Source organism: Acinonyx jubatus, chromosome D1 (assembly GCF_027475565.1).
Source record: "Acinonyx jubatus isolate Ajub_Pintada_27869175 chromosome D1, VMU_Ajub_asm_v1.0, whole genome shotgun sequence".
NCBI lineage: Eukaryota > Metazoa > Chordata > Mammalia > Carnivora > Felidae > Acinonyx > Acinonyx jubatus.
The window spans coordinates 38,753,901-38,779,520 of record NC_069390.1 but is presented as its reverse complement, the minus strand read 5'-3'; the positions used below and the strand labels follow the sequence as shown (position 1 = coordinate 38,779,520).

Genomic DNA, 25,620 nt, shown 5'->3' with positions numbered 1-25,620 from the left:
ACTGTAGATTAGGAGAAAATACTTATCTAATTACTTTTTTTGATATTTCTAGAGCAATGGTTCTCAGTGGTGAGGGGTGTCCAGTTTTACCCACCTGGGGATATTTTGGCAATGAGAAATGTCTGGAAACATCTTAAGTTTTTACAATGTGAGGTTTGTGAGGGAGAGAGACAGGAGGGGAGTGCCGGTGGTTTTGGTAGGTAGGAGCCAGGGGTACTGCCAAACGTCATACAATGGACAGGATTGCATCTACAATAAAGTATTATCTGGCCCAAAATCTGTCAACAGTGCCAAGGTTGAGAACCCTTGCTTTAAAGTTCTCATATCTATGCATTGATAATAATTCAATCTCTAAACGACATTATATTATAAAGCCCACCTGACCTAGTATGGGACATAAGAGAAAATTTTCCTTAATACATTTTGTCACATGAATATACAATAGACATTTCTTTACCAGCCTGTGTTTAGTTCATCAAATTAATGATGTTCTGAATTCTTTTTTTGTGTAAGGTGCTAAATTCCATACCTAACTGAACACTTAAAGCTGATAAATTACCTTTTATTGTGCTGCTCTTGTTTTGCTCCTATTAGTTGTATTACATGTTTACCAAGAGCTTATTGTGTTTGTTTCCCTGCTTCTTTATGTAATATCAGTTAATATTAACTATGTCAGTTAATATAAGGTTTTGAACAAGATTTTAAAAAATATTCCTGTTGAATAAAGTAGTAACAAATCAGTTGTGAAAGACTAGAAGCAGGAAGGTGGGAGTCACTGTATTCAGAGATTCTCCACTTGCCAAGTACTCTTAGATTATTTTTTCTATTTTAAAATAGCCAAAACTGGAGATTACTTACAATCCATTATGAATATGGTTTATGCAAGGAAGATTGTGAAGATTCTAATTCATAGATTCACCCTCAAAGAGTATTAATAAACAAAACTATATATGTATTTGTATTTTTTTTCTTAAAAGTACTGTTTTCAATTAACAACAAACTAATAGTCCCAGTACCATTGATAACAACTCTGTCTACAGTAAACTTAACAGAATTGAGAGTAGTATTGGAAAAAGATGTCATAAATATTTATTATGCTTCAGAAATATACTAAAAATTGGGGTTTAGATTTGATAGCCATACTTACTTGTTAGAAGTAATCTTGTACTTTTATCTTTAGATAAATTCAATTATTGAGTATTTGTCACTTGACTTCCTAGATTAACTCTTCATTTTATTTGTGATCTCTCCTGCCTCTTTTTTTTTTAATAAGTTAATTCTGCCTAGGAGTATATCTGTAATTCAGTTACTTGCATGAAAAAAAAAATTAGAGAAGACCTTAGACTGAAGGTATCACGTTTCTTTTACCATTAAGTATCCAAGATATGAGCAAGCATTTTAAAAATAAGAATCCCATTTCAATGAACAGTGTCAATATCTTAGACCCAGATTTAATCCTGTGTGTTCCTTTTGTAGTAATTAATTTTTGAAGTGTAAATGCAAATTTTAATTTTAAAAAGTAAATGTCAGTTTGGAAAGAAGAGTGCCCCATGAGCATCATGGGAGAAAATATTGGGTATAATTCTCTTCCAGATGGCACCCCTACAGGTGAGGCAGCAGCCTGTGAAATTACAGTCTGAATTACACTGCAGATGAGCCGGGCATTTGGAGCAGCGCCTTCTGATATCAGTAATAAATGACTTGGTTCAGAACCAAGGACAGTTCCCAGGAAATTAAAGGCTATTCTATCACATAGGGAGCCTATAGTAGAATGAAGTTTAGCAAAGTGGAAAGATGAGGGAAAAGTCAACAGTTAGCAATACATATATGAATCTTTTCATCTGCTAATATTTTAAGCTAAATGTATTTTTCTCATAGACATCATGTATCGGTTCTACATATATTCTAATGTTTGCATTGATTTTCCAAACAATTTTCATAATGGACAGTGGCTAAGAGCCAGTTGCCAACCAAGTTATCACTTTGAAATATTATAAATCATATATCTATTATAAATTCTAATCTTGTTTAATATGCTCTGTGGGAAATTTTTCATTTCAAAACACTTGAGTCCTTGTAAATACTAAATCTTATTTTCAATTAGGTAAATCAGTTTAAGAAGCATCATAGAATAGTTATACAGAACATACTCTGCAGTTAGACCAAGGTTCAAATTCTGGCTCATTCAGATGTTTCTGTAACTATTAACTTTTTTTTTTTAAGTTACTCAACATTGTAAGCCTTATCAGTTAAATGGAAATAACAATAAAATGTGCTTTAGGGAAGAATTAAATAAGTTAATCCTTATAAAGATACTTAATACAATAAAAAGCACTATCACTACTATTACTATTTGAGAAATTTAATTTGAAAGCAAAATAGCATTTTAAAATAACCAGTTTTATTTTGTACCAGAAAAATAGCAAAAAGCAGATAGTTTCATTTTAACAAATATAATGATGTATGATATTAGTAACTCTGATTCTTTTATTCATTCAAAAATTCCTTACTGAGTTACTTCTGTCTACCAGCCACATTTGTAGCCTTAGTAATATAACTTCAAACAATATAGATAGAGGCGCCTGGGTGGCTCAGTTGGTTAAGCGTCCGACTTCGGCTCAGGTCATGTTCTCACAGTTCATGAGTTCGAGCCCTGCATTGGGCTCTATGCTGACAGCTGGAGCCTGGAGCCTGCTTCAGATTCTGTGCCTCCTTCTCTCTCCCTGCCCCGCTCATTCTCGGTTTCTCTCTCTCAAAAATAAAAATAGATAGATAGATAGATAGCTGGATAGATAGATAGATAGATAGATAGATAGATAGATAGAGTTCTTGCACCTCTTGGAGCTTACATTTTAATTTTAGTCAGAAGTTAAACACAAAAATACACAACATTTTAATTCATGAGTGCCACAAAGAAATACCAAGTAGGGTAAAGAGATAGAGCTCAGAGGAGGAAAAAGATGATATTTTACTTGGAGATATCAGGAAAAACCTTTCTGAGGAGGTAATACTTGAGCAGAAATCTGACTACTAAGTGAAATGAATGGCCAGTAAAATGGTCAGTCTCCTTTGAGTAGCATATTTAGGAGGTACGTTAAATATGAAGAAATGTATAATCTGTTGTTGGTTCGAAGGAATACTTTTCTGTTAATTTACTAGTTCAGCTGTTCTTTAACTTAAGGTTTATAAGCTATTTTGACAGAATAGAAGCCTCATCATATACTTACATAAGCATACCTTGATGCTGAAGTGAAAAACATACCAGAAATAGATTCAGAATACCATTTTTAATTGTATACCAATGAAGAGAGAAAAAGATAAAAATGGGAACAATGAAAGAAGAAAGACTTGGTTTAGCCTTCTGCTTCTAGCCATTTTAGCCCAGTTCTACCACATGGTAGCTGACTCCACATAGTGCCTTCTGCCAAACTAAAGAATCATGTGATACATCCTTTTATAGGTTTTATGTGTTAACCCTATGCCAAACACTGTGCTAAATCCTTTACCTGTATCAACAAAAGTGTTTCATCATCTGCTTTCAGAAATTCTCAGACCTAATAATGATGACTGTCTGAAAAAATGGGAAGGAAAAGCATGGCTTTTAGAAAAGGATATTTTTACTGCCAAGAATGATTGTCTTCTTTCTTTTGTTTGCGCTTGAGTTTAACAACAGTAGGAATTGAATCTTAAAGCCAGTGTTTTATAAGGGGAGCTAAAATTTGTATGGTATTATTCATCTGATCATATGACTTAAATCGTTTAACCTGTCTAGTGCTGATTTCTATAATGTGAAAATTAGGTTATTTGAATAGTTAGAACTTTTGAAACTATCTCTTACTGTTTGATCAGAATTTTAAGCTTTGCTAAGGTAATCATTATAGGGTATGTGGAAAAATGCTTATTGATGTTTGTTATTTTATTTATTTATTTATTTATTTATTTTTTACTGTTTATTTATTTTTGAGAGAGAGAGACAGAGGCAGAGCACAAGCAGGGGAGGGGGAGGGAGAGAGGGAGACAAAGAACCCAAAGCAGGCTCCAGGCTCTGAGCTGTCAGCACAGAGCCTGACACAGGGCTAAAACCCAGCTAAAGTCAGACACTTAACCAACTGAGCCACCCAGGCACCCCATATTATTATTATTTTTTAATGTTTATTTATTTTGAGAGACAGAAGTGGGGGGAGGGGAAGCAGGGAATCCCAAGCAGGCTCTGTGCTGTCAGTACAGAGTCCAACTCAGGCTCAATCTCATGAACTGTGAGATCAGGACCTGAGCCGGAATCAAGAGTTGGATACTTAACTGACTAAGCCACCCAGGCACCCCTAATGTTTGTTATTTTCAATAGAATAAGACATATGGGAGAGTCATAAGTATAAATACCAAAGTTTGAAGTAACTGTTTTGTGTTTGTTTTTGTTTTTGCCTAGGGGGAAAAATCCCTGTGATTATCTTTGTGAGAAGAATCTTAAAGTAGGAATTCCATGGCACTAATTTGGTGAATGTGGCCAAATTATTTTTACTGGGTTTTAAAATTCTGTTTCTTAATTGTATAGAAATTTTGAGCGTTTTATTTATTTATTTATTTTTTTTTTTGTATGTTCACAGATATGCATAGTCTAGCCTGGTCTGAGAAAAGAAATGATACAAGATCTCTGAAATGATTCATAGATCCCTGAAAAAGCAAAGACAGGAATTTCTGTTCTGACTCATGGATAGTAATATAGGACCATTGAATAAGCATATGATTCTGAACAGACTGATAAGCCTTTATTCTCTAATTTATTAAACATAATTTTAGGGGCGCTGGGTGTCTCAGTCTGTTGTGTGTCCGACTCTTGGTTTTAGTTCAGGTCATGATCTCATAGTTTGTGTGGTCAAGCCCCACATCGGGCTCTGCGCTGACAGCACGGAACCTGCTTGGAATTCTCGGTCTCCCTCTCTTTCTGCCCCTCCCCTGCACGCACACACTCTCTCTGTCTCGCTCAAAAATAAATTTTAAAAAACCCATAATTTAAAAAAATTGATTAGCCTTTACAAATATGTTCTTAAATAGCTCTTAATTTTTTAGCTAAATAAATAAGATTTATTTTTCCAACCTTTTACATGTATTAACATATTTAATCCCCACAGGAGCCAATATAAAGTAGAATACCATAGTTGTCACTTTACAGATGAAGAAACTGAGACACGATGATGTTAATTTAACTTGTCCAAGGTCACATAGAGAAAAGAATTTCTCTGGGATTTAAATCCTGAAGTGTACCCTCTTTGCCACTACACTGTTAGTATTGACTGCAGCACCAGTTTAAAATATGCTGCAATTTAATCTCTGGTGGATGGCTAATAATAACTTTGTCATAAATGCAGTAAATAAGCATGTTGTTAGAAGGAGCTACTTTCAGTTACTGATGGAGAAGACTTTTGGTTTGTTTGTAGTACATGGAATTAAGACAGAGTTTGGACATAGGGAAGTAAAGTACTTAGATTTTGCCAACCAGTTCGAAAGTAAATACTAGAAACAGTTTGACACACTGCCAAATCAATGACAAACTAATTTTTTTTACCCCCTTCCAAAGAAGACTAGACTATAATGAATAATTTTTACCAATATGTGAATTTATTTTATTTATTTTAATGTTTTAATATGCAATAATCTTACAAATACGGACAATTTTTCACCTCACCTATTAACATGTTTTACCAGCTGATCTTTTTCCCATAAGGTAAATAGAAGACTTCTTTTTTAATAATTCCTTGGCATAAATTATAATTTGCTTTAATCAGCAGTGGAGTGCTTATTTATAAGCATCTGTGTGCATTGATCTGCATGAATTATGTTAGATTGATAAAGATTTCTTAGTTGACTTCCAAAAGTTCCCTGTTCTTTGAGTACACAGATGATATTAATAGGGAACTAACTTGTAACAGTCAGACGTATTACTGAAATACTCTAGCCAGAAGAACAGTTTTCACCAAGTCCTTAATTTTCCTAACGTTAACACATTAATAAAAGAGCTTTGTTGCTTAGTCTTTTTTTTGTAGGCAAGCATTTTCTTCTCAGTGAATTGGTGTGTTGCTGGGAGCGGGTAAACATCAATGTAGAGTTGCTGGTGTCAGTTTAATTAGGTTGTTTTAAGTGATTCAGGCTTGAGCGCTATATATTCTATAGGTTTAAATGTGCTGTTTATTAATCTTTTGTGAAGATTATCCATCCCAGGTGTGCAGGTTTTTCTTGTTCTCGAGACCCCTTTAAAAAGTCTTTGCTCACATGGTTAAAGAATATTGTATTTATCCTGTCAGTTATTTGTGCACAGAACAAATGAAGTAAGAGCAGTTTTGATTTAGAATGCTGTCATTAGGGCAGAATTCATGTTGTTTCACTCTAAGCAGTAATAAAGTGTTTTATGTGCTAAGCACTGTGCTGAGCCCTTGACTGTCCCTGCCGCCCCGGGGTAGTGGGGCGGTGTGGGGGTGGGGGCGGTGGCCTCTAGAAGGAGAAGGACTGACTCAAGCTGACATCTACCCTTCACTCATGATACCAGTAGTGGTAAATTTTCTTTTCACCTGTACTGAAATTGTCCTTTCATAGCAGAGGCATTACTGGTCTCTAAAATCTGGAGTACTCCAGAGCTGTAGTCCATGAACATAGAACAACACTAGTTGTGCAAGGTGTTGATAGGTGTAATACGTGAAAAAAAAAGGTTTGTAGTCAAAAAGTGGGTAACACATGGTTAAGGTATGTTCAACAAATTTCTTTAACAGTTTCCAGAACTATTGAAGCATCTGTGTTTCTTAAAGATTCCCTCCCTTCTCTTCCAGAGAAAGTCACTGGACAGGAAGCTCTTTGGAAAATGGTGTTTTAGACTAGGATTTCTTAACCTTAGCCCTATCAACTTTTGGGGTGGGACAGTGTGTTGTGAGGGCTTCCTGTGCATGTTGTAGCCTGTTTGTCAGCATCTCTTGGCTTTACCTATTAGATGCCAGTAGCATCCTACCTTCCCCCGACCCCGCCAAGTTGTGACAATCAAAAATGGCACTAGACGTTGCCAGATGTCCTGCGGGGGGGGGGGGGGGTGGGTGGGGGGAGACGGGGACAAAATTTAGTTGAGAATCACTGTCTAGATTATTAATATTGCAATACTCTAAGGGGAGTTAGAGGGTATTTTAACAATTTCTGTCTCAGACTTTCCTTTTAATGAGGAAGAAATAAATAGTCTAGAAAGTGGAAGCACAGATAAAGAAGGTTCAGTACATTCAACCATAATAAACTTTCTGTGTCCACGTTATAATTACTTGGAGAATTTAATGCAAAAAGTAATTTCAAACTTTGCAGAAAAGTATATGGCAGAGACAAAAAAAATGCCTTTTATAAAAAGAGTAGCCCAGATATTTAAAATGTTCTACATATGAAGATGTTGATTGTGCATTTCTAAAATCCTTTTTTTTTTTCATTTTTTTATGCAGGGCTATTTTCTTCTTTTTGAGTCTATGTTAGATTCTGTCCTTTATGCAAAGAACAAATACTTGGCAAAAGGAGGATCGGGTGAGTATAAAATTCTAGTTTTAATAATGTAATTTTAGTCTGGCAGAACCAAGTGAACCTTTGGATTTCAAATAAACTATGCATGACGGAGAAAGTTCCCAATAGAAATGAAAGATGTTTCAATTAGCTGAAGCTTGAAGGCAGTCGTTTACTGTTGATAGTAGAACATTATAGAAGATATGCAGGACTCTAAGTTAATGGTATTCTCAAGAGTGCTTTTTCAAAAAATACTAAGGACTAGATTTAGAAACTATTTGATAATTGAAATAAAAATCTAACAAACTCCTTTTGATTCTTAATCCTTATGACATTTAGTTTTTTTTTTTCTAATAGAGTATTTCATACTAGGTTGGAAATTACACACTTTACTGGCAAATTTTCCATGACTTCACTAAATATATAAACCTGTCATCTCTGTGTTTTAATGAGAACATTTAAAAACCGACTGGTTTCTAAGTTTTTAAAGTGTAGCATATCCAAACAGTATTTTTATACTTTATATATTAGATTTTTTATCAGTATTTTTATTGGATCCCAATAAATTTGGAAATCTTTCTTATATTAATTCTGTATACACAAAGTGAAATTGTGTTTTTATAAGCCTTCTGCTGTGAACAGTTATATACAAACAGTCCCTTTCAGAGCAGGGATTATGTTTTGTTCATCTTTGATTCTTCAACGAGCTCCACAGCTCCTGGAACGTAGATGGAGCATCATGTAAGTTTATTGAATCAAATCATTAAAACTGAATTGAATAGCATCTGTCTCCCTTTATTCACCTCTCCCTGTACCTTCACTTTCTCCAAAATGTCAATATCATCAAATGGTTTCCACAGTCAGAGTACAGTTGATAAAATTGTTATATAAAAGTAGATGAAAATGAGACATTTTGAACTAGTGACATAAAGCACTTAATCATACTTATGCCTCCTGCCCATCCATATTCTATGAAATCACTTTGGCGATTATGATACAGTAAAAATCAGTGAGACCAAAACATGAAGCACAGAAAATTCTCCAGCACAATAGAATTCTTTTATAATAGCTTTTAAATGGATTGCCTTTCTTTTTCAAAATGCTCTCATTTATTTTATCACTATATTTTCTGCAAGCATTTCAAGATGTGTTCCTGATCTCTGCCATGAATCTGGCTAGAATTTTTAGATATACTTTACCCTACAAAAATTAGCTATATCTGATATATTCTATAATTTCAGTGGCTTTTTTTAAAATGACTGTTATACTTAATGACTGAAACTAATATTATCTACCATTTGTGGATTGTCTACCAGCTGCCAAATACTATACTTTTTTTTATGTTATTACATAATGTAGTCTTCACAACAGCCAAAGGTGTCCTAGAGGATACATATTAAGTGGTCAAGCCTTGACTTTTTTTTTTTTAAATCGCGATCTGTCAATTCCAATATTCATGTTCTTTTCAGCATCCCTTTTTATTTCCCTATTAAAATGCACTTTATTAAATCTGATTCTTGTTTTGATGTTCTAGGGAAGATTCAGTTTCCATACCTCCCTGAATGGTATTCATTGATCTTACTGAAGGACTGACAGCAATTTAATACATTTAAATTGACTTCTTGGTGAAATTCATTAAGAACTTACAGCATGAATATAATGAGGTTATAGTTGAGGAAACAATAGCAGAGTATTTTCCACCATCAGGAATGAAGTGAAGGCTCCTAACTCTAGTTCTTTTTGTATTTTTATATAGCTAATATTAACATTGAGGTAATCTGGAGGCATATTGAAGACAGGTCAGCATTCAACTGCCTAGGCAGTGCTAGTGAATGTTGCTTGTTAACAGAATTAAGAGAAAAGAAGGAAAAGTCAGAAATGAGTAACATGAGGTAGCCTAGTTAGCGTGTTTTGTGTTTGAGTGTGCCTTCCTGAATATCACCAGTCATGTATTGTGCTTGTTTTTCTGTTGCAAGGAAAGTTTTCTTTATGTTTTTCTGAAGGAAAGATTTACTAAGCAATTAGTAGTGCAAAGACTTTGGAAAGAGTTATTGAATTATGAGAGAGGGAAAATATTAAAATTTCATATAAGCATAAAGAAACCACAGTTTATTTTTACATGACTTTAGGTTCAGTGTATGTCTCACTATATATATAATGGTATGGAGTATAAAACACAGTCAGCCAGTAGTGAGTATTTATTCTCCCTGTTATTGCCATTGACAAGCAAATTCTGTAGTATTTTGGAGGTATTCATTTACTGCTATTGCTATTAATAAAAATAGTTTTATAAAGTTAATGAAAATGGGTTTACTAAAGACTACTTCTGTTTTTAGCTAAGATTTAGTAAGCACGAGTTGTATGTCAGAAATTGTAGTGTTTTACATTCAACCAACTTATAGATGAAGAGGAAAACTTAAGAAGATGATTTATTATCAGAGGGAAGGAAGATACATTAAATAGGTAATGGGTATTAAGGAGGACATTTGTGATGAGCACCAGCTGTTTTATATAAGTGGTGAATCACCAAATTCTATACCTGAAACTAATATTGCATTGTATGTTAACTAGCTGGAATTTAAATAAAAACTTGGGGAGGGGAGGAGAAAATGATTTGCTATGACCAATGCATATTTTTACAATTAGAATTAAGACAAAAACAAATGTGTGTTTTAGGATAACTACAAAGGATGTAAATATTTTATACTCTAACAGTGTCAAATGCTGCATCTTACAAAAATTGGAAAGAGAATGCAGAAGGCAGGTGGTAGGAAGTATATATACTTGAGTTGCTTTATCTTTGATAGGAATTCATTGAATCTCATTTAAAGCTGACGAATCAAGTAATAGAATTATAAGCACATTTAGCATTACAAAGTTAATGTTAAAATAATACTATTGATTAAAATTTACCATTGAGGTTTGTGACCATAGATTCTGTCTATATCTTGATTGTGGTGGTGACTGTATTTATCAAATCACGTAGAACTATACACCAAAAAGGCCAAAAAAGAGTGAGTTTTATTACTGCATGTGAATTATACCTTAATAAAAGTGATGTTTAAAAAGAAAAAAGTGAAGTGGCATTTCCCACCTTCAGGTCAATTGAATTATGACATGTTTTGATTTCTAACTTTTCAAAAAAACGTATTAAAGCTGTGTACTAACTCTGTGCCCACCTCTGTATTTGCTGTTAGTATTATCAATACATCTCTCTTTTAATTAAAAAAAATTATAATGAAAAACAAGGAAGGAAGAATAAAGAAATATACTAATTTTATGATTACTCATGATAGGAGATTAAATAGTGCTGAAAATAGAGAACAAAATGTATTTTATAATGTAATTACAAAGTTAGCTACTACTAAAACAAAAACACAGAAATTCTTAAATAGAAGAACTAATACTTAGGAAGAAGTCAAAAAGACCATGTAGTCAACTACTTAAAAACAAAACAAAACAAAAACTAAAGATACAGAAAAGATAACATAAAATGGTGGAGTATGAACAACAACAACAAAAAATGTCCTATCAATAAATGTAAATTAGGGTTAAACTGACCTATTCAAAGAAAAAAAACTTCAGATTGGACCACCAAAAAAAAAAAAACAAAACAAAAAACCCTAATTCTGTATGCTTTATAGAGTCACACTTAAAACAAGATCATTTGGAAAAGTTAAAAGGATGAAAAAAGATAATTCAGTGAGCAAATCCCTCCAAAATGAAAGTAGCAGTCATGGTATTGATACCAGACAACAGGAACTGGAACAAAATATTATATAATCAATCATATGAATAAAGCTTAGAGCTAAGGCATAAAATCATGCCCATATTCATAGATACTAAAAAGGTTTTTGACAAAATACAATTTACGTTCTTGTCTTTTTTATGAGAAAATAAGAATAGCTGGACCCTAGCTTACATGATAAAGTATATTGTTTCAACTGAAAGCCTGCATCATGTTTAATGGGGAGATACTAAAAACATTTGCCCTATAGTCAAAACAAGATTTGGATGGCCACTATTATACCATTTACTTCATATTATACCATTACTTAATATTTTATCAGAGGTACTAGTCGGTGCTACTAGAAAAGAGAAAGAACATAGAAGATAAATAAAAAGGGAGATAAAACTAATATTATTTGTAGATTCTATGATTCAAAGTAGGCACCTCAAGTGAATCAACTGAAAAATGATAACAATAAAAATTTAGTACATTATTGAGTTACAAAATAACATAATTAGAAATAAGCAAAATTTATATGCAAACAGCATTACTACTAAAGGACAGAAAGAAGATAAATAAGTGGAAAGATAGACCATATTCTTGGAAGGAGAGAACAAGTGCCATAAAGATACCAGTTTTCCCAAAATTAATTGAAAATGTGTAATCCAAAAACATTGACATTTGTTGAAGACAGATAATAAGTACATGAGAGTTAATTATGCTTTTTCAATTTTGTCTGTATTCGATATTTTTTATAGGATAAATTTTATAAAATGGTAATTCCAACATACAGGTTTTTTTTCTTTTTTAATTAGGCTTTTTAAACTTTTTAATGGCAAGAAAACTGAGATAGAAGGGTACCAGACTAGCAGACTAGTGCTACCAAATATAAAACATATTACAAAGCCTCAATAATTAAAACAATGTTTATTTCATTCTTTTTTTTTTTTAATGTTTATTTATTTTTGAGACAGAGAGAGACAGAGCATGAATGGGGGAGGGGCAGAGAGAGAGGGAGACACAGAATCGGAAGCAGGCTCCAGGCTCTGAGCCATCAGCCCAGAGCCTGATGCGGGGCTCGAACTCACGAACCGTGAGATCGTGACCTGAGCTGAATTCGGACGCTCAACTGACTGAGCCACCCAGGCGCCCCTTATTTCATTCTTGAATGGACAGATAAGTTGAACAGAATTGAGAATCCTGGTATAAATCCAGCAATATATGGCATCTCATATAATTAAGGAAATAGTTTACTGTAGTAAATTATGTTGAGAGAGTTGGGTAGCCCTCTGTGTTAAAAAAAATAAGAAAAAATGAAAAAGTAATGTTTAATCCACACAATTAATTATAAAGTAATAAGTCTACACAAAAAGTCACACACTGTAAATATTAAATGAGTCAAGGTTAAGTGCAAAAAAGAAAGGATAAAAATACTAGGAGACATAGGCATATTATTTCTTTATAAACTTGGGGAGAGAGGCTTTGTAAATAAGAACTTCATTCAGATGCGTGTATTAAAAGAGAAATTGATAAATTCGGTTATATCTAAATAAATAAATTTCTAAGTGGCAGCATATGCCATATGGAAAGTTACAAAAGAAGGTACAAACTGAAAAAATTGGTCTGACCACAGACTGGATAGAAAGTTGGGCAGGGACACATGGGTGGCTCATTTGGTTAAGCATCTGACTTTGGCTCAGGTCATGATCTCGTGGTTCGTGGGTTCAAGAAGCTCAGAGCCTGGAGCCTGCTTTGGATTCTGTTTCTTCCTCTCTCTGCCCCTCTCCCGCTCATGCTCTGTCTCTGTCTTTGTCTCTCAAAACATGAATAAACATTAAAAAAAAAAGTTGGGCAAAGAATTGAATGGCAGCTCCCAGAAAAGGAAATACAGTTGACTCTTTTAAATATGTGCTCAGTCTCTTGTCATATTAAGAAAAATATCCAATATAAGAAATCTTTGTCTTTTTGCATAGAATATTCCTGTGTTTTTCTTGAAGTTACAACTTTTTACGTTTAGGTCTATGATTCATTTCAAAATAATCTTTCTGTATGGTACACAGTAAGGATGGATGTTAATATTTTCTAGTCATTTCTTTGTTGAAATGACTATCCTTTCCCATAAGTTGCTTAGCATCTTTGTAGAAAATTAATTGGCCACATATATGTGGGTGTGTTTTTGTATTCTGTTCATTTGATCTGTAAGTCTCTCTTTCCACCAATTAGCATGCTATCTTAATTATTGTAATTTGTTTTGGCAATGTGGCAGTGTGTGTGTGTGTGTGTGTGTGTGTTTAAAAAAATTTATTTTATTTTTAATATATATTTTTAAAGTTTTTATTTATTTTGAGAGAGAGAGACAGAGACAGAGAGAGAGAGAGCGAGCTGGGGAAGGGCAGAGAGAGAGGGAGAGAGAGAATCCCAGGAAGGCTCCATGCTGTCAGCACAGAGCCTAACACAGGGCTCAAGCTCACAAACCATGAGTGAGATCATGACCTGAACTGAAACTAAGTGTCGGACACTTAACCAACTGCACCACCTAGGCTCCCCTAAAACTAAATTTTAGAATCTTATCAATTTGAATCTGTCAGTCTGTCAATTTTAAAGAGATTGCTAGCATTGTGGTAGGATTGACTTAAATGAATAGATCAACTTGAGAATAATCAGCATCTTAACAGTGTTGAACCTTTGAAACCATAAACACAGTATACCTTTTGTTTTTTCTAAGTCTTTAATTTCTCTTGGCAATATTTTCTAATTTGCAATATAGAGATCTTGCACATCTTCTGTTAAGTTTATTCTTAGGTATTTACAATTTTTTGTCATTCTTACAAGTGGAAATTTTTAAAATTTCATTTTTCAGTTGGCTACCGCAAGTATAAAAATACAATTGACTTTTGTTTATTAACCTTGTATCCTATGACCTTGCTAAGTTTACATGATAATTCTAGTAGTTGTTTAATAAATTCCTTAAGTTTTTCTATGTGACCATTCATGTTGTTTGCAAGTAGAGACAGTTTTTTACTTCTACCATTCCATACTTGCTACCTTAAATTTGGGGGGCAGGATGGGGTGCCATAACTCTTTGAATAAAATAGGAAACAAGTCTATTGAGATATAAAGAAAGAAAGGAAGGAAGGAAGGAAGGAAGGAAGGAAGGAAGGAAGGAAGGAAGGAAGAAAGAAAGAAAGAAAGAAAGAAAGAAAGAAAGAAAGAAAGAAAGAATCTGAAAGTTTGATTAAGATTGGAATATTTACCTATTTTCAAAGAACCTCCCTACACAGTATCTACTAATTACAAAAAGAGTAAATTTCAGCCCAGAAGCCTACCAGTCTCCACCTTCATCATTAATCAGGGTTGACATTCTCAGGAATGGGTCAGACTAAAATTGTGGTCTGATAGGAGCACATAGAAATAATTCATTTCTTTGCAACTTCCTCAAAACTGGTAATAGTTTTGTAAAATCATAATTGTTGCATAGAAATGTTAGGGGCTCATCAAAGGAGATGTCTTCTTCCATATTACTAGAAAAAAATGTTTTCATTGCCTTTTATTACAAGCAAAATGAAAGATTTTTCCCCCTCACAGGACTAAATTCACATTTCTTATGGGGTTCTTCAGAATATACATCTTTGAGTTGTAATTATCAACATTAGGGAGTTGAGGATTGCATCCAGTAGAATGCGCAATTACTAAGGCAGCCAGTTCCAAACTCACTGTTTTCTCTTCTTGACAGACCATCACCGTCACTGGGGTCTTTTTGTTAAAAATGTGGCTGTTCAGGCCCCACATCAAGATGCTTTTGAACCAAAAAGTAGGAGGAAAGTCTTGTTTTAAAAATTTATTTAAAATATACATTTTCCTTTCTATCAATCAAAGGTATTGTTGGAAGAAATAGAAATCTACCCTGGCTATTCAACAGAGAAGGAAGGACTTTATTAAAAGGATAGGTAGGGTAGGTTACTAAGTTTTTATGAGAACTAGAAAACCAGGCTGGAAGGTTATGCAGCCAGGAGTAATGTCCAAAATTATGTTACAGGACTAGTTTAGAAGTGATACCACTACCCTGATATTGGGCACTAGCTGACATATTACATTGCTGATCTTACCAACAGAAGGTATTGCTGCCTCTGAAAAGTAGCCAGAACTTTAGGTGCTTATCATTAGTGGACATAGGTCATGTGTGCATGCCTAACCTGCAAGGGAGAGAGGGAAAGCAAGCTTCTGTCGTTTTCAGCTTCTGTGGGGTAAAGCTGGCCCTGCCTTGTAACATAGAGAATTTCACAAATAGTTTACAAGGGGGCAGCAAAATAGAGTGGCAGATACATAATATATATTGGTCCACAATAGATCTGTCTTGAAGGTTTTGCATTGGAATTTGCATTGGAAACCTAACCTATGCTAATAAGAAATTAAGAAAATTGCTTCTGTTACAAAGTCTGGATTTGCTGCTTTATCTTCCTTATATTTCCTTCTGTATGTGGAAAGCTGAACTGTACAGCTTATTCACTGTTCCCTCATTTCTACTTGTTTGCTTTCCTTTTTGGTGTTTCTTTCTGCCCCATGATTTCCTTCCTTAACTCAGCTCGAATAAGTAAAGCTGAACGTTTCCGTTTTCTTCACTTTGCCCTGAAATTTTATTAATCTCCAATCTTTTTCAACTCCTTTCTCCTTCCTCTTTCTCTTCCAACTAGTATCCATTTACCTAAGGAAAATAGGGTTCCTCTTTCCCTTTCTTCCATTTGAAAAGCATAAAATGTAGCATCATGCATAATGGAAAGCATATAGATCTTGCAGTTAGACCATAAATTGACCCACCTTTGTCAGATGACTTGTTATCTAGTTAGCTGATTAAGACCAGTAATTTGGGCAAATTACTTTACCCCTTGGAACTTTACTTTTCTTATCTGTAAAATGAAGATTATGATCTAGCTTTAAAGAATCAGACAAAAGTCTAAATGAGATGCTTCAAATGAAGTAGTTGCTCAATAAAGGTGAATTCTCCTGAGTTACATCTGGTAAACTGTAGATTTATAGTAAAATGAGCTATAGCTAGTAAAATGAAGTTAGTGTTAGGTTTATACCTTATAAAAGTTTCAAAATGAATTTGGGCATCATACTATTCAGACTTGATTTTCACATAGCTTATCTCAGCATAATCAGCCACTGACCATGGTTCATAGTGTTTGGAGGTTTCCTTTAGTATTTCCATAATACACTACTTCCTCCTCTTCAGATCTGTGTTTTTCACATTTGTTACTTTTCTTTTGTCCAGTGATACTACAGTAGTACTGTTTTCTACTTTTTTCAGTACATAATTTTTCAATGCATATTGCAGCTACATTTTAGCCTAGCTAAGCTAGGATGTAGATATCCATATTATATAAATTAGAAATTTATTTCTAAGCTTATTCAACTCCAGGATATTTGCTCATTTAGTAACTTAGTAGTATACGTCCCTTGATGGATATCAATCATTTTGTCATTGACCGTTAGTTTACTAAAATCTTTCTCCATGTTGTTGATGTATATTGTGAAAAGAATAGTTTATTTTTGACTTATTATCCTTCTAAACCTTTTTACTCTCTGGTTTTAATATATATGCAGTGATGCCAGTGCTTACTAGGAATTGTTTCTTTACGCATCTCAGTCTTATCCTTTAGTGTCCCAAAGTTTTTGAGGCATTTCTAAGGGATAAAGGATTTCCCATCTTTATCTGTTCACCATGTGAGCTGTTCTAGTGACAAATGAATTCTGGGCAGTGAATCGAGAAGGACACAGATGTCAAAGCCATGAATTTATAAATGGTCTGGTAAGAGGGTGCTTTGTCCAATCAGCACTTTGTTAATTTCACCTACAAGAAGGAGTAATTATTCAATTATGCTTCTATCTGACAAAAATCAAATGACAAATGGGTCAGGATGTGAAGGTAAGGGTTAGTCAGGATTCTGGCAGGTGGCCCAAAATTTTAGACAGCTGTGAGGAGGTGGATATGGAACTAGATTGACCTATAACATTGATTACAGGTCCTTTATGAATATTCATAGCTCTTACTAACAAATATTAAAAATAATTTCATTTCCAAATGCTAACAAATACAAAAAACATTTTTTCTGTACCTTTGTGAAATATAATTAGCTTGAAAAATATACCTCAATACTAGGAAAAGTAAAATCATATTTCTCTTTACTTCTTCTTAGTTCCAAAATATTTTTTAAACATTTGCAAGTTTATTGGGGTAAATTCTAGTTCTTCCTTATGAAAAAGTTATCCTTACTTCTCAGTAGTATTGCTAGTATATCCTATTGCTTGATACAGAGCCTGAGGTCAGCAAACTTTTCTACAAAAGGCCAGATAATATATTTGCAGCTTCGTAAGCCATACAGTCACTGTCTCAACTACTCAACTTTGCTACTAGAACACTGTGTAGCCATAGACCATAGGGAAATAAATGAGGGTGGCACTATTCCACTAAACTGTTTACAAAAACAGCCAGGGGGTTGAATTTGACCCATGAGCCACAATTTGCCAGCCTTGATATAGAGACTTAAGATATTTAAAATTTTTTCACTAAGATTTTAATAATACCTGAAATAGAAGAACTCTGTGGGCTGTAGTGATTTGAATGTCTGTGCACTGCACGACTCCAAAGGCTATTCAGTTTCCCATAGACTATAGTGTGAATGACACTCCCTGAAGGTTTACAATATGGTGGCCCTGATAATGACCTCCCTCATCCATTTCTCCCACGTCTATATCAGTGGTATCCATATCTGGCCTGCTGCCTGTTTTTGTAGATAAAGTTTTATTGGAACATAGCCAAGCTCATTTATTTACATATTATCTGGGGCTGCTTTCACAGTATAGCAGCAGAGATGAATAGTTTCAACAAAGACCATATGGCCCACAGAACCTGAAATAGTTACTTTATAGAAAATGTTTGCTGATCCCTGATCTGTGCCCTTATTATATTCCTATTTAAGTATAAAATTACAGGGCAAAATGTGGGAAACTTGTATGATTGTCATATTAAGTCCACCAAAGGATATCTAAAGAAGTTGCCAAATATCTAAAGTTGCTGTAAAATTTGAACTCTTCATTGTTTCTCATATAAGGACCTGGTTTGAGAAAGTAAACATACTTCCACGTAGCTGATAGTCTTACTGGTTCAGCATATTCAACAAAAAGTCAGATTCTTTGAAGAATTTGTATTATCAGGAATTTAAACCCAGTCAAGAGGCTCACCATGTCTGTGAAGGAGGAGAGTAGAAGTAACTCACCTTACATGGCAGTCGGCTGGAGCCCAGTCAGCTGTCACATCTAACTCCCATGCCCCCTTGCAGATGACTTGAGAAACTTCGCAGTGACATAGCACCAAGTATTTTGTCTGGATGTCTCACGTCAGGCTTGAAAGGAGCAGTTGCTTTGATGCCAACAGCTCTTATCATGGGCTTTATTTGGAAGATAATTTAATGCTGCTGTCATTGAATAATAAATTCCTAAGTCTGTGGATAGAAACAAAATTTAGGGGGAGGGAGGGGTTATTTCTCTGTTGTTTAAATCCGAAGGCTGGTTAATAATCATGAAATTATTTTTGTGCATTTCTTTGGTACATACGTACTTGCTTTCAGTTTATTGATATAAGAAAATTTGATTTATATTTTAATTCATGAATCCCCTGAATCTTACTTGAAGGACAAAGTTAACTTTGTTATTTACTTATCAGAGAAAAAAATCAAATCAATATTATTTTTTAAATTTGGTGTTATACAGACTTTTTAACTCTTGGAATAGAGTTTCTTCCTGAATTACTCTCTTCCCTCCCTTCTCTTAACACTTACTCTCTTGGTTTTCTTCCTACTTCAGTGGCCCCAGCTTCTCAGCTGTTTATTACCAGTCTCCTTTTCTTCTATACGTACCTTAAATTCTGGTATGTATTATGTACTCTCCCTAGATGACCTCATGAGCTCGCATAACTTACACTTCGCTTTATATGATGATGGTCCCAAATTTATATCTTGAACCCAGATCATCTCTTGAATTTCAGGCCCATCTTTTCAATTGCTTATTGGATACTTTTACCCATTTGTCCCATAGCATTGGACTTTCATATTCCTCTTGAATCTGACCTTATTTATTCACTAATGTAATGGTTACTACTACAATCTGCCCAGCTACTAAAACTAAAAACCTGTGAGCTCTTCCTCCTAGATATCCCTTGAATATGCAATTGATCCCTTGAACAATGTTGGAGTGAGGGGCATTAACTGCCCCACCCCCTGTGTAGTCAAAAATCTGTGTAACTTTTGACTCCCCCAGAACTTAACTACTCATAGCCTACTGTTGATGGAAGCCTTGCCAATAATATAGTCGATTAACATGTGTTTTGTGTGATATGTGTATTATATACTGTATTCTTACAATAAAATAAGCTAGAGAAAAGAAAATGTTATTAATAAAATCATAAGAAAGAGAAAACACATTTACACTACAATACTGTATTTATCAAAAAAAACCCATGTAGAAGTGGATCCGCGCAGTTCAAACCCTTGTTGTTCAAGGGTCAGCTGTATGTATCTACCCCTTTCCATTCCCACAGTTGTCACTCTACTTCAGATCGCCTGGGCTATTACAACTATCTCTTATTCTGTCTCTGTCTTAATCTTGCACCTCCATTCATTCCCCACATTATATTCCATCTGGCTTTTCCAAAACCAACATCTGCTCAAGTTTCTACCCTATGTAAAATTTTTCACAGGCTTGTTATTATTCTTAGGATAAAATCCATTTTACTAACATGGTTTATCCAGCTATGTTTTCTTTGCTCCCTTATTATCTTCGTAGCCTTATGTCTCTTTCTCTTAAACTAGAGCATATATTAATTGTGACCCTATATGCACACTGCTTGCTCTACCTAGAACACTGCTTCCCACCCCCACTCCTAACTTATGTGGTTTTCAGTTCTTATTTTACATAATATCCCTGCACCCCTGCGATAGCCAAATATGAATTAACTATTTTTGCTGTGAGCTTCCCCGTACCTTATACTTCCCCTTTCTTAGTATTTATTACATCATGAATAATTGTCCATTTATTTATCAAAATTGTCTAAATACAAGTTTCTTGATAGTAGGGACATGGATATGGATCCACAGTCTATAAATTAGAATAACTTATCTGGCACATTCTTGATGCTCATAAATATTTCCTTTTTTAATAAATAAGAGAGGTTAATATAAACTGGTCTTCTGTACAACTGTAAAATTCCATCATAATGTTTTTTACATGTCCCATATATTTTTAAATGATGTCTCTTTCTGTATGTTTCAGAGTAATGTATAAAGATTTAGTATCTTTTTAAAGTCAGCATATTGTAAGTTTAATGTTAATAAATTTGTTCTTTTCATGTTTATTTAATTCTGCCATCTTGTTTTAACTATTGTAATAGGAACCTTATTTTAATTTTGCCATTGCCATAACAGAATTTTTTTTTTAGAGATTACAAGATGGAACTTGGTTGTTTTCCCTGATCTACACCTATGTTAATACCCCACCGCTAGTAATCAATTGCTGATAATTCATACTGATGATTTTGGTGTTTATACTTAGCCTTTTAAAGTATATCTTGCCATAAAGGGAGATAATGGTAAATTGTTGGGTATTTTATCTGTTACAGTGTACCCTGATATTTGCACTATTAGCCTTGTGGCAGTAAGTGATATGAATAAACATGCTGATAGAATTGCTTTCTGGGATAATGTTTATGGCTTCAACATGTCCTGTATGAAGAAAGCAGTTATTCCAGAAGCTGTTGTGGAAGTTTTAGATCCAATGACTATTATTTCCGATGCTTGTAGTATTAAGGTAGGTGTTTTTACCAATTTTATTTTAACAGACTTGCCGTTTTTATTAGTTTTCATTTATGAGTTCAGTATTCGAAATTAATATATTGATATTATGTTTGGACCTTCAAAACTATGATTATTCTTCCTATATTAATCAGTCTAATGTACCTTGAGGTTATAATATTTACGAGTTGATTATATCAGCCTTTGGGATCACTTCTGTTTGTATTGAAATTCCTTATACTGAGGGGCTTACAGACAAAAAGTCATTTCTGCTTCATTACCACCTCCCTGGCCTTATTCTGGTTTCTCATTTACAGCCAGATTATTCATTCATATCATATATTCTATACAGCTTAACTTCCCACATTCACGTTTCTTCCACTTTTTCAGATTAAGTAATAACAGTGAATTTGCCTATGAAACTAAAGTCCAGCTGTCTTCAGATTTCTCGGTTAATTCCTTTTCTGTTTTAAAATCTTATTATTCACAGTGTCAGTCTCTAGTTTTATTGTGAATTTTGCTGTGTCAAATTTACATGGGTTAAACAGTAAATTTTCAGTGAAAAGTCATATTGCTTCAATTAGATATAAATGAATATAGTTCAGTTTTAGGTTCAGAACATCGTCTGCTTTTCATAGTCACACTGTTACTTTCATAGCATCAATAATTGTACTCTGTGTAAAATGGATATTCAGTAAATATTTGTTAATTTTCTTAATAGGTAAAATATTTAAAGTTGGCAGAGAGTAATAACCATGTAAAGTTTCTCAACAAGAGCAAGCTGATTAAAATTGCTTTCAGCTTTTAAGAAAAAAAACTATAGCCTGGCTAATGATTATAGGATTGTTCAATGCTGTGGTACGCTGATAGTAAGAGATTTATTTGGATTTTTTGGTTCAGGGTAGGAGTGTACAGTTATAGCCAACTCAGCCTCAAGGCTAAGCAAAAAGGAGAGTTGTTAGGGGGAGGGGCTAATTTTTGTCTCCAGTGATCTCTCTGTTTAATGCCAAAGACTACTATGAATAAATAGTTGAAATAGAAGTTTTTAGACTGGAAACAAAGATGTTTAAAAGGTACACATACCCTTTCTCTTTGTTTTTTAAATATTAATCATTTATTTGTTTAAGTAAATATATTTTGTTCCCTGTTCCACAGTCCTCTACAAGTAACAGGCAACCAAACTGTAACTTCTTTTAAATTTTCTGAAGCTCTCTTAAAGAGGGTGATGCCTCAAGTATATAGTCCTGTGCATGGTGTATGCTGTGTCATAATCTGCTCATGGCAAGTCAGGCCTCCACAGCATCCCTTCTGGTTTCACTGCCCTGGCTTGTCTCCGTCCGCTCCCCATAGTCAAGTGAAGAAGGGCTTGAACTAGGGCAGAACAGGAACATGAGGCTCTTTGGCCATTTTTTTCCTGAGTGGAACCTTCATAATTGGTTTGGCTCGTTGGTTATAACTGTTACCGTTTTCCTAATATCTAACAAACTTCAAATCCAATTACAAAATAGAATTCTAAAACACCTTATCCTTTTCATTACCATATGTTTTCAAGTTGGCATTTCCTATGAAAATGTTGACTCTTATCATGCATAATTTATAGCAAATGTGTACCACTGGTTGTATACAAAATGATTTTAGTTGGAGCACAGGAAAAAATTTGTATTTAAAAGTATTTGAATGTATCTTAGAAAAACTTTAACAGCACATCAGAGCCATGATTTGATATATAGTATTCTTACAAGAAGTCTAACTAAAAATACTAATTTGGTTTAAATAAAAATTAACTAAATGATAGTGCTAGTAGCCCTTAAATTTGCAAACAATCCCAGAAGTGAGGTTTGAATGATTAAACCTTGCAAAACATCTGTTTACAGTAATTCTTTTTGCATAAAAAAGAAGTAATATTTATCTGTTTGTTTTGGTTTTGTTTTCACGATTTTAGTAAATTCTTCCCTCTACTCTTTTTTAATGGGTAGCAAATAGATTGCCATACAACCTCTGTCTCAGCTTTGGAGTTTTCTTCGGATTTTACCCTGAAAATTACAAAGACATCCATGTGCACGGTAAGCTATTTCATTCTACTCTCACAAATTTCACTAGCAGTACAGTTGATTGGCAGGCTAATGAATTAATTACCAGACTTGTGATAAATGGAAAAGACTATTGCCTTTGACAGTCTATCTTTGCCTTTGTTAGGATATTGAACAGATCTGTTTTGATAGGTCAGTAGACTTCAAAAAAGTTAGTTTAGTTCAGAGGAGAAAGTCATGTTTGCATAATGATTTTTTTATAGACTCTTCTTTATTGGCTCTCATGTAACTAATTGAGAACACGCATCTTTATCTTCATAGACAGAAGTTCATGTCATACAACTCTTAATAACTCTTAACACTCAATGTAGATGGAAGTAAAATACGTTTATTTGGTATAATATTTTATATTCCTGTGTGAAACATAATAAACTGATGATTTACCTTTCCTTAAAGAAGCATCATGGTGTAACAGAACAAGTATGGGCATAAGAAAAGTTAGACAAATATGGATGCACATTTGGTTCTGCCACTCACTAGTTTGTTACTTTATTTAAATTACCTAAGTAATCTATACCTCAGACTACTCAACTGCTTTAAGAAAAATGGTAATAATTTCTATCTTAAAAACTAATTAAACAGATTAATGAGTTAATATATGTAGAAGCACCTAAAAAGCAGCCAGAAGGGTTATTAAAATATATAAATATTTTTCTTAAATAATTTGTAAATGTATATTAATACTAAGATAACAGTATTTGTTTTTTCCAGGAGACTCAGAATATTAATAAAATGTGGGCCTTTACTTAAAAAAGTATGAATTCACATAGGCGATATTGATATATTATTTTAAAAATTGTATAGGTTTTGAAATAATCATACCTATACAAAATTAAAATTTTGGGGGCGCCTGTGGGTCTTAGTCAGTTAAGCATCCAACTTTAGCTCAGATCATGACCTCACGGCTTGTGAGTTCGAGCCCCACATTGGGCTCTCTGCTGTCAGTGCAGAGCCTGCTTTGGATCCTCTGTCTCCCTCTTTCTCTGCCACCTCCCCACTCGTTCTCTGTCTGTCAAAACAAAAATTCACTGAAAACTGTATAGTTAGGAACTGTGTGAAACAGATTATAGTTCTGTTAACTTTGAGTCTTAAACTTGATTTTTTGAACCATTGACACATAAAATATTTTACGGCTTTTTAAAAATTGTCTCAGTTTATTTTGATCCAATAATTATTTTACATCCAAATGAGTTTAACAGTGTGCTTTGATGTTTTGAGGAATTCTTTTTGTTAAAGTTGGTTTTACAATTTTAAAAGGTAAATATCTAGATTACAGATTTATGATTTGGGGGCAATCATTATGTTCATTTAACTGATAAAAACAAAATTTCATTCTTCTCATTCATTTCTCTCAGATTTTCTAATTGTCCGTTTTAGTAACTAAAATGATTTGGTCAATTGACATTATAGGCTAAAGGCTTTAACTCGTAGATTTACCCTGTGTTTTGATGTTAGTGATCCGTGAGAGTTAAAAAAAAAAAAAGACCTCTAGATTAATGACATTTGATCTATCTGTAAAGGAATTCTTAGATAGAAAATGCCATATTACCAATATTATTAAATAATATTATTTCAAATCTACTTTCAGTGTCCTTTGCATGAATCAAAGTAGAGCAAATGTAAAACTGTAGTGAAGACCTCAAAAGCTGTTTTCAGTTGTGCATATTTTTTAACATTATGTAGACAGATGAGTTTATTGAGTTTTTTAAAATGTTGTCTATTTTTTGGGTTATTGGTCAGTGTTCTTAGTTTCAGACAACAAAGTCCAAATCACTCGTTAAAGCAGAAGGGGATTTACTAAAGAGTCAAATAACATCATTCCCAGACACATTGGAAGAGGTAAAGGAATACACTGTGTTTTGAACTTCTAGAAAATACTCTTTTTTTATGTTTATTTATTTATTTTGAGAGAGAGAGAGCGCGCGAGCACATGCACAAGCAGGGCAAGAGAGGGAGATCTTGCAAATCCTAGGTAGGCTCCAGAGCAGGGCTCGTTACAGGGGCTTGAACTCCTGAACCACTGTAAGATCATGACCTGAGCCAAAACCAAGAGCCAGATGCTTAACCAACTGAGCCACCCAGGTGCCTCAGTAGAAAATACTCTGAAACCACATCTGAGAATTAGCCTGCTACAAAGCTGCCCCCGCCACTTCAGGCCCTGTAAGCCCTAGTGCCCCTGGCCCACTCAGTAAGTGGTAGCCACCACTGTCAATCCCAGGTGAATAAAACTCTTCACTATCATCCTGTTCCTGTGCCCCCGGCCCAGCTCATGCTGTCCAGTTCCTCCTTACAGATCTTCAGTCAACATATCTGTTTGGCTACACATAGGTCATGTTGTACCCTAGCAATTAAAAAGCCTTAGAAAGTAGTTTTAGCTGCAGTAGTGTTAATGCTACAGAAAGAGTTTCACAATGCATATATAGAATTATTTTCTATT

General features: G+C 34.1%; 1 protein-coding gene across 2 annotated transcripts in view; it reads left to right on the top strand.

Moving 5' to 3' along the window:
• The window catches only part of PRMT3 (protein arginine methyltransferase 3), a 133,641-nt gene that overhangs the window by 66,891 nt on the left and 41,130 nt on the right, over positions 1-25,620 (top strand). For both annotated transcript variants that reach the window (XM_027072993.2, XM_053203381.1), the window contains exons 11-13: positions 7,464-7,542; positions 20,922-21,109; positions 23,070-23,156. In XM_027072993.2, coding sequence (XP_026928794.1) covers positions 7,464-7,542; positions 20,922-21,109; positions 23,070-23,156 — 354 coding nt within the window. The remainder of the gene's footprint in view (positions 1-7,463; positions 7,543-20,921; positions 21,110-23,069; positions 23,157-25,620) is intronic.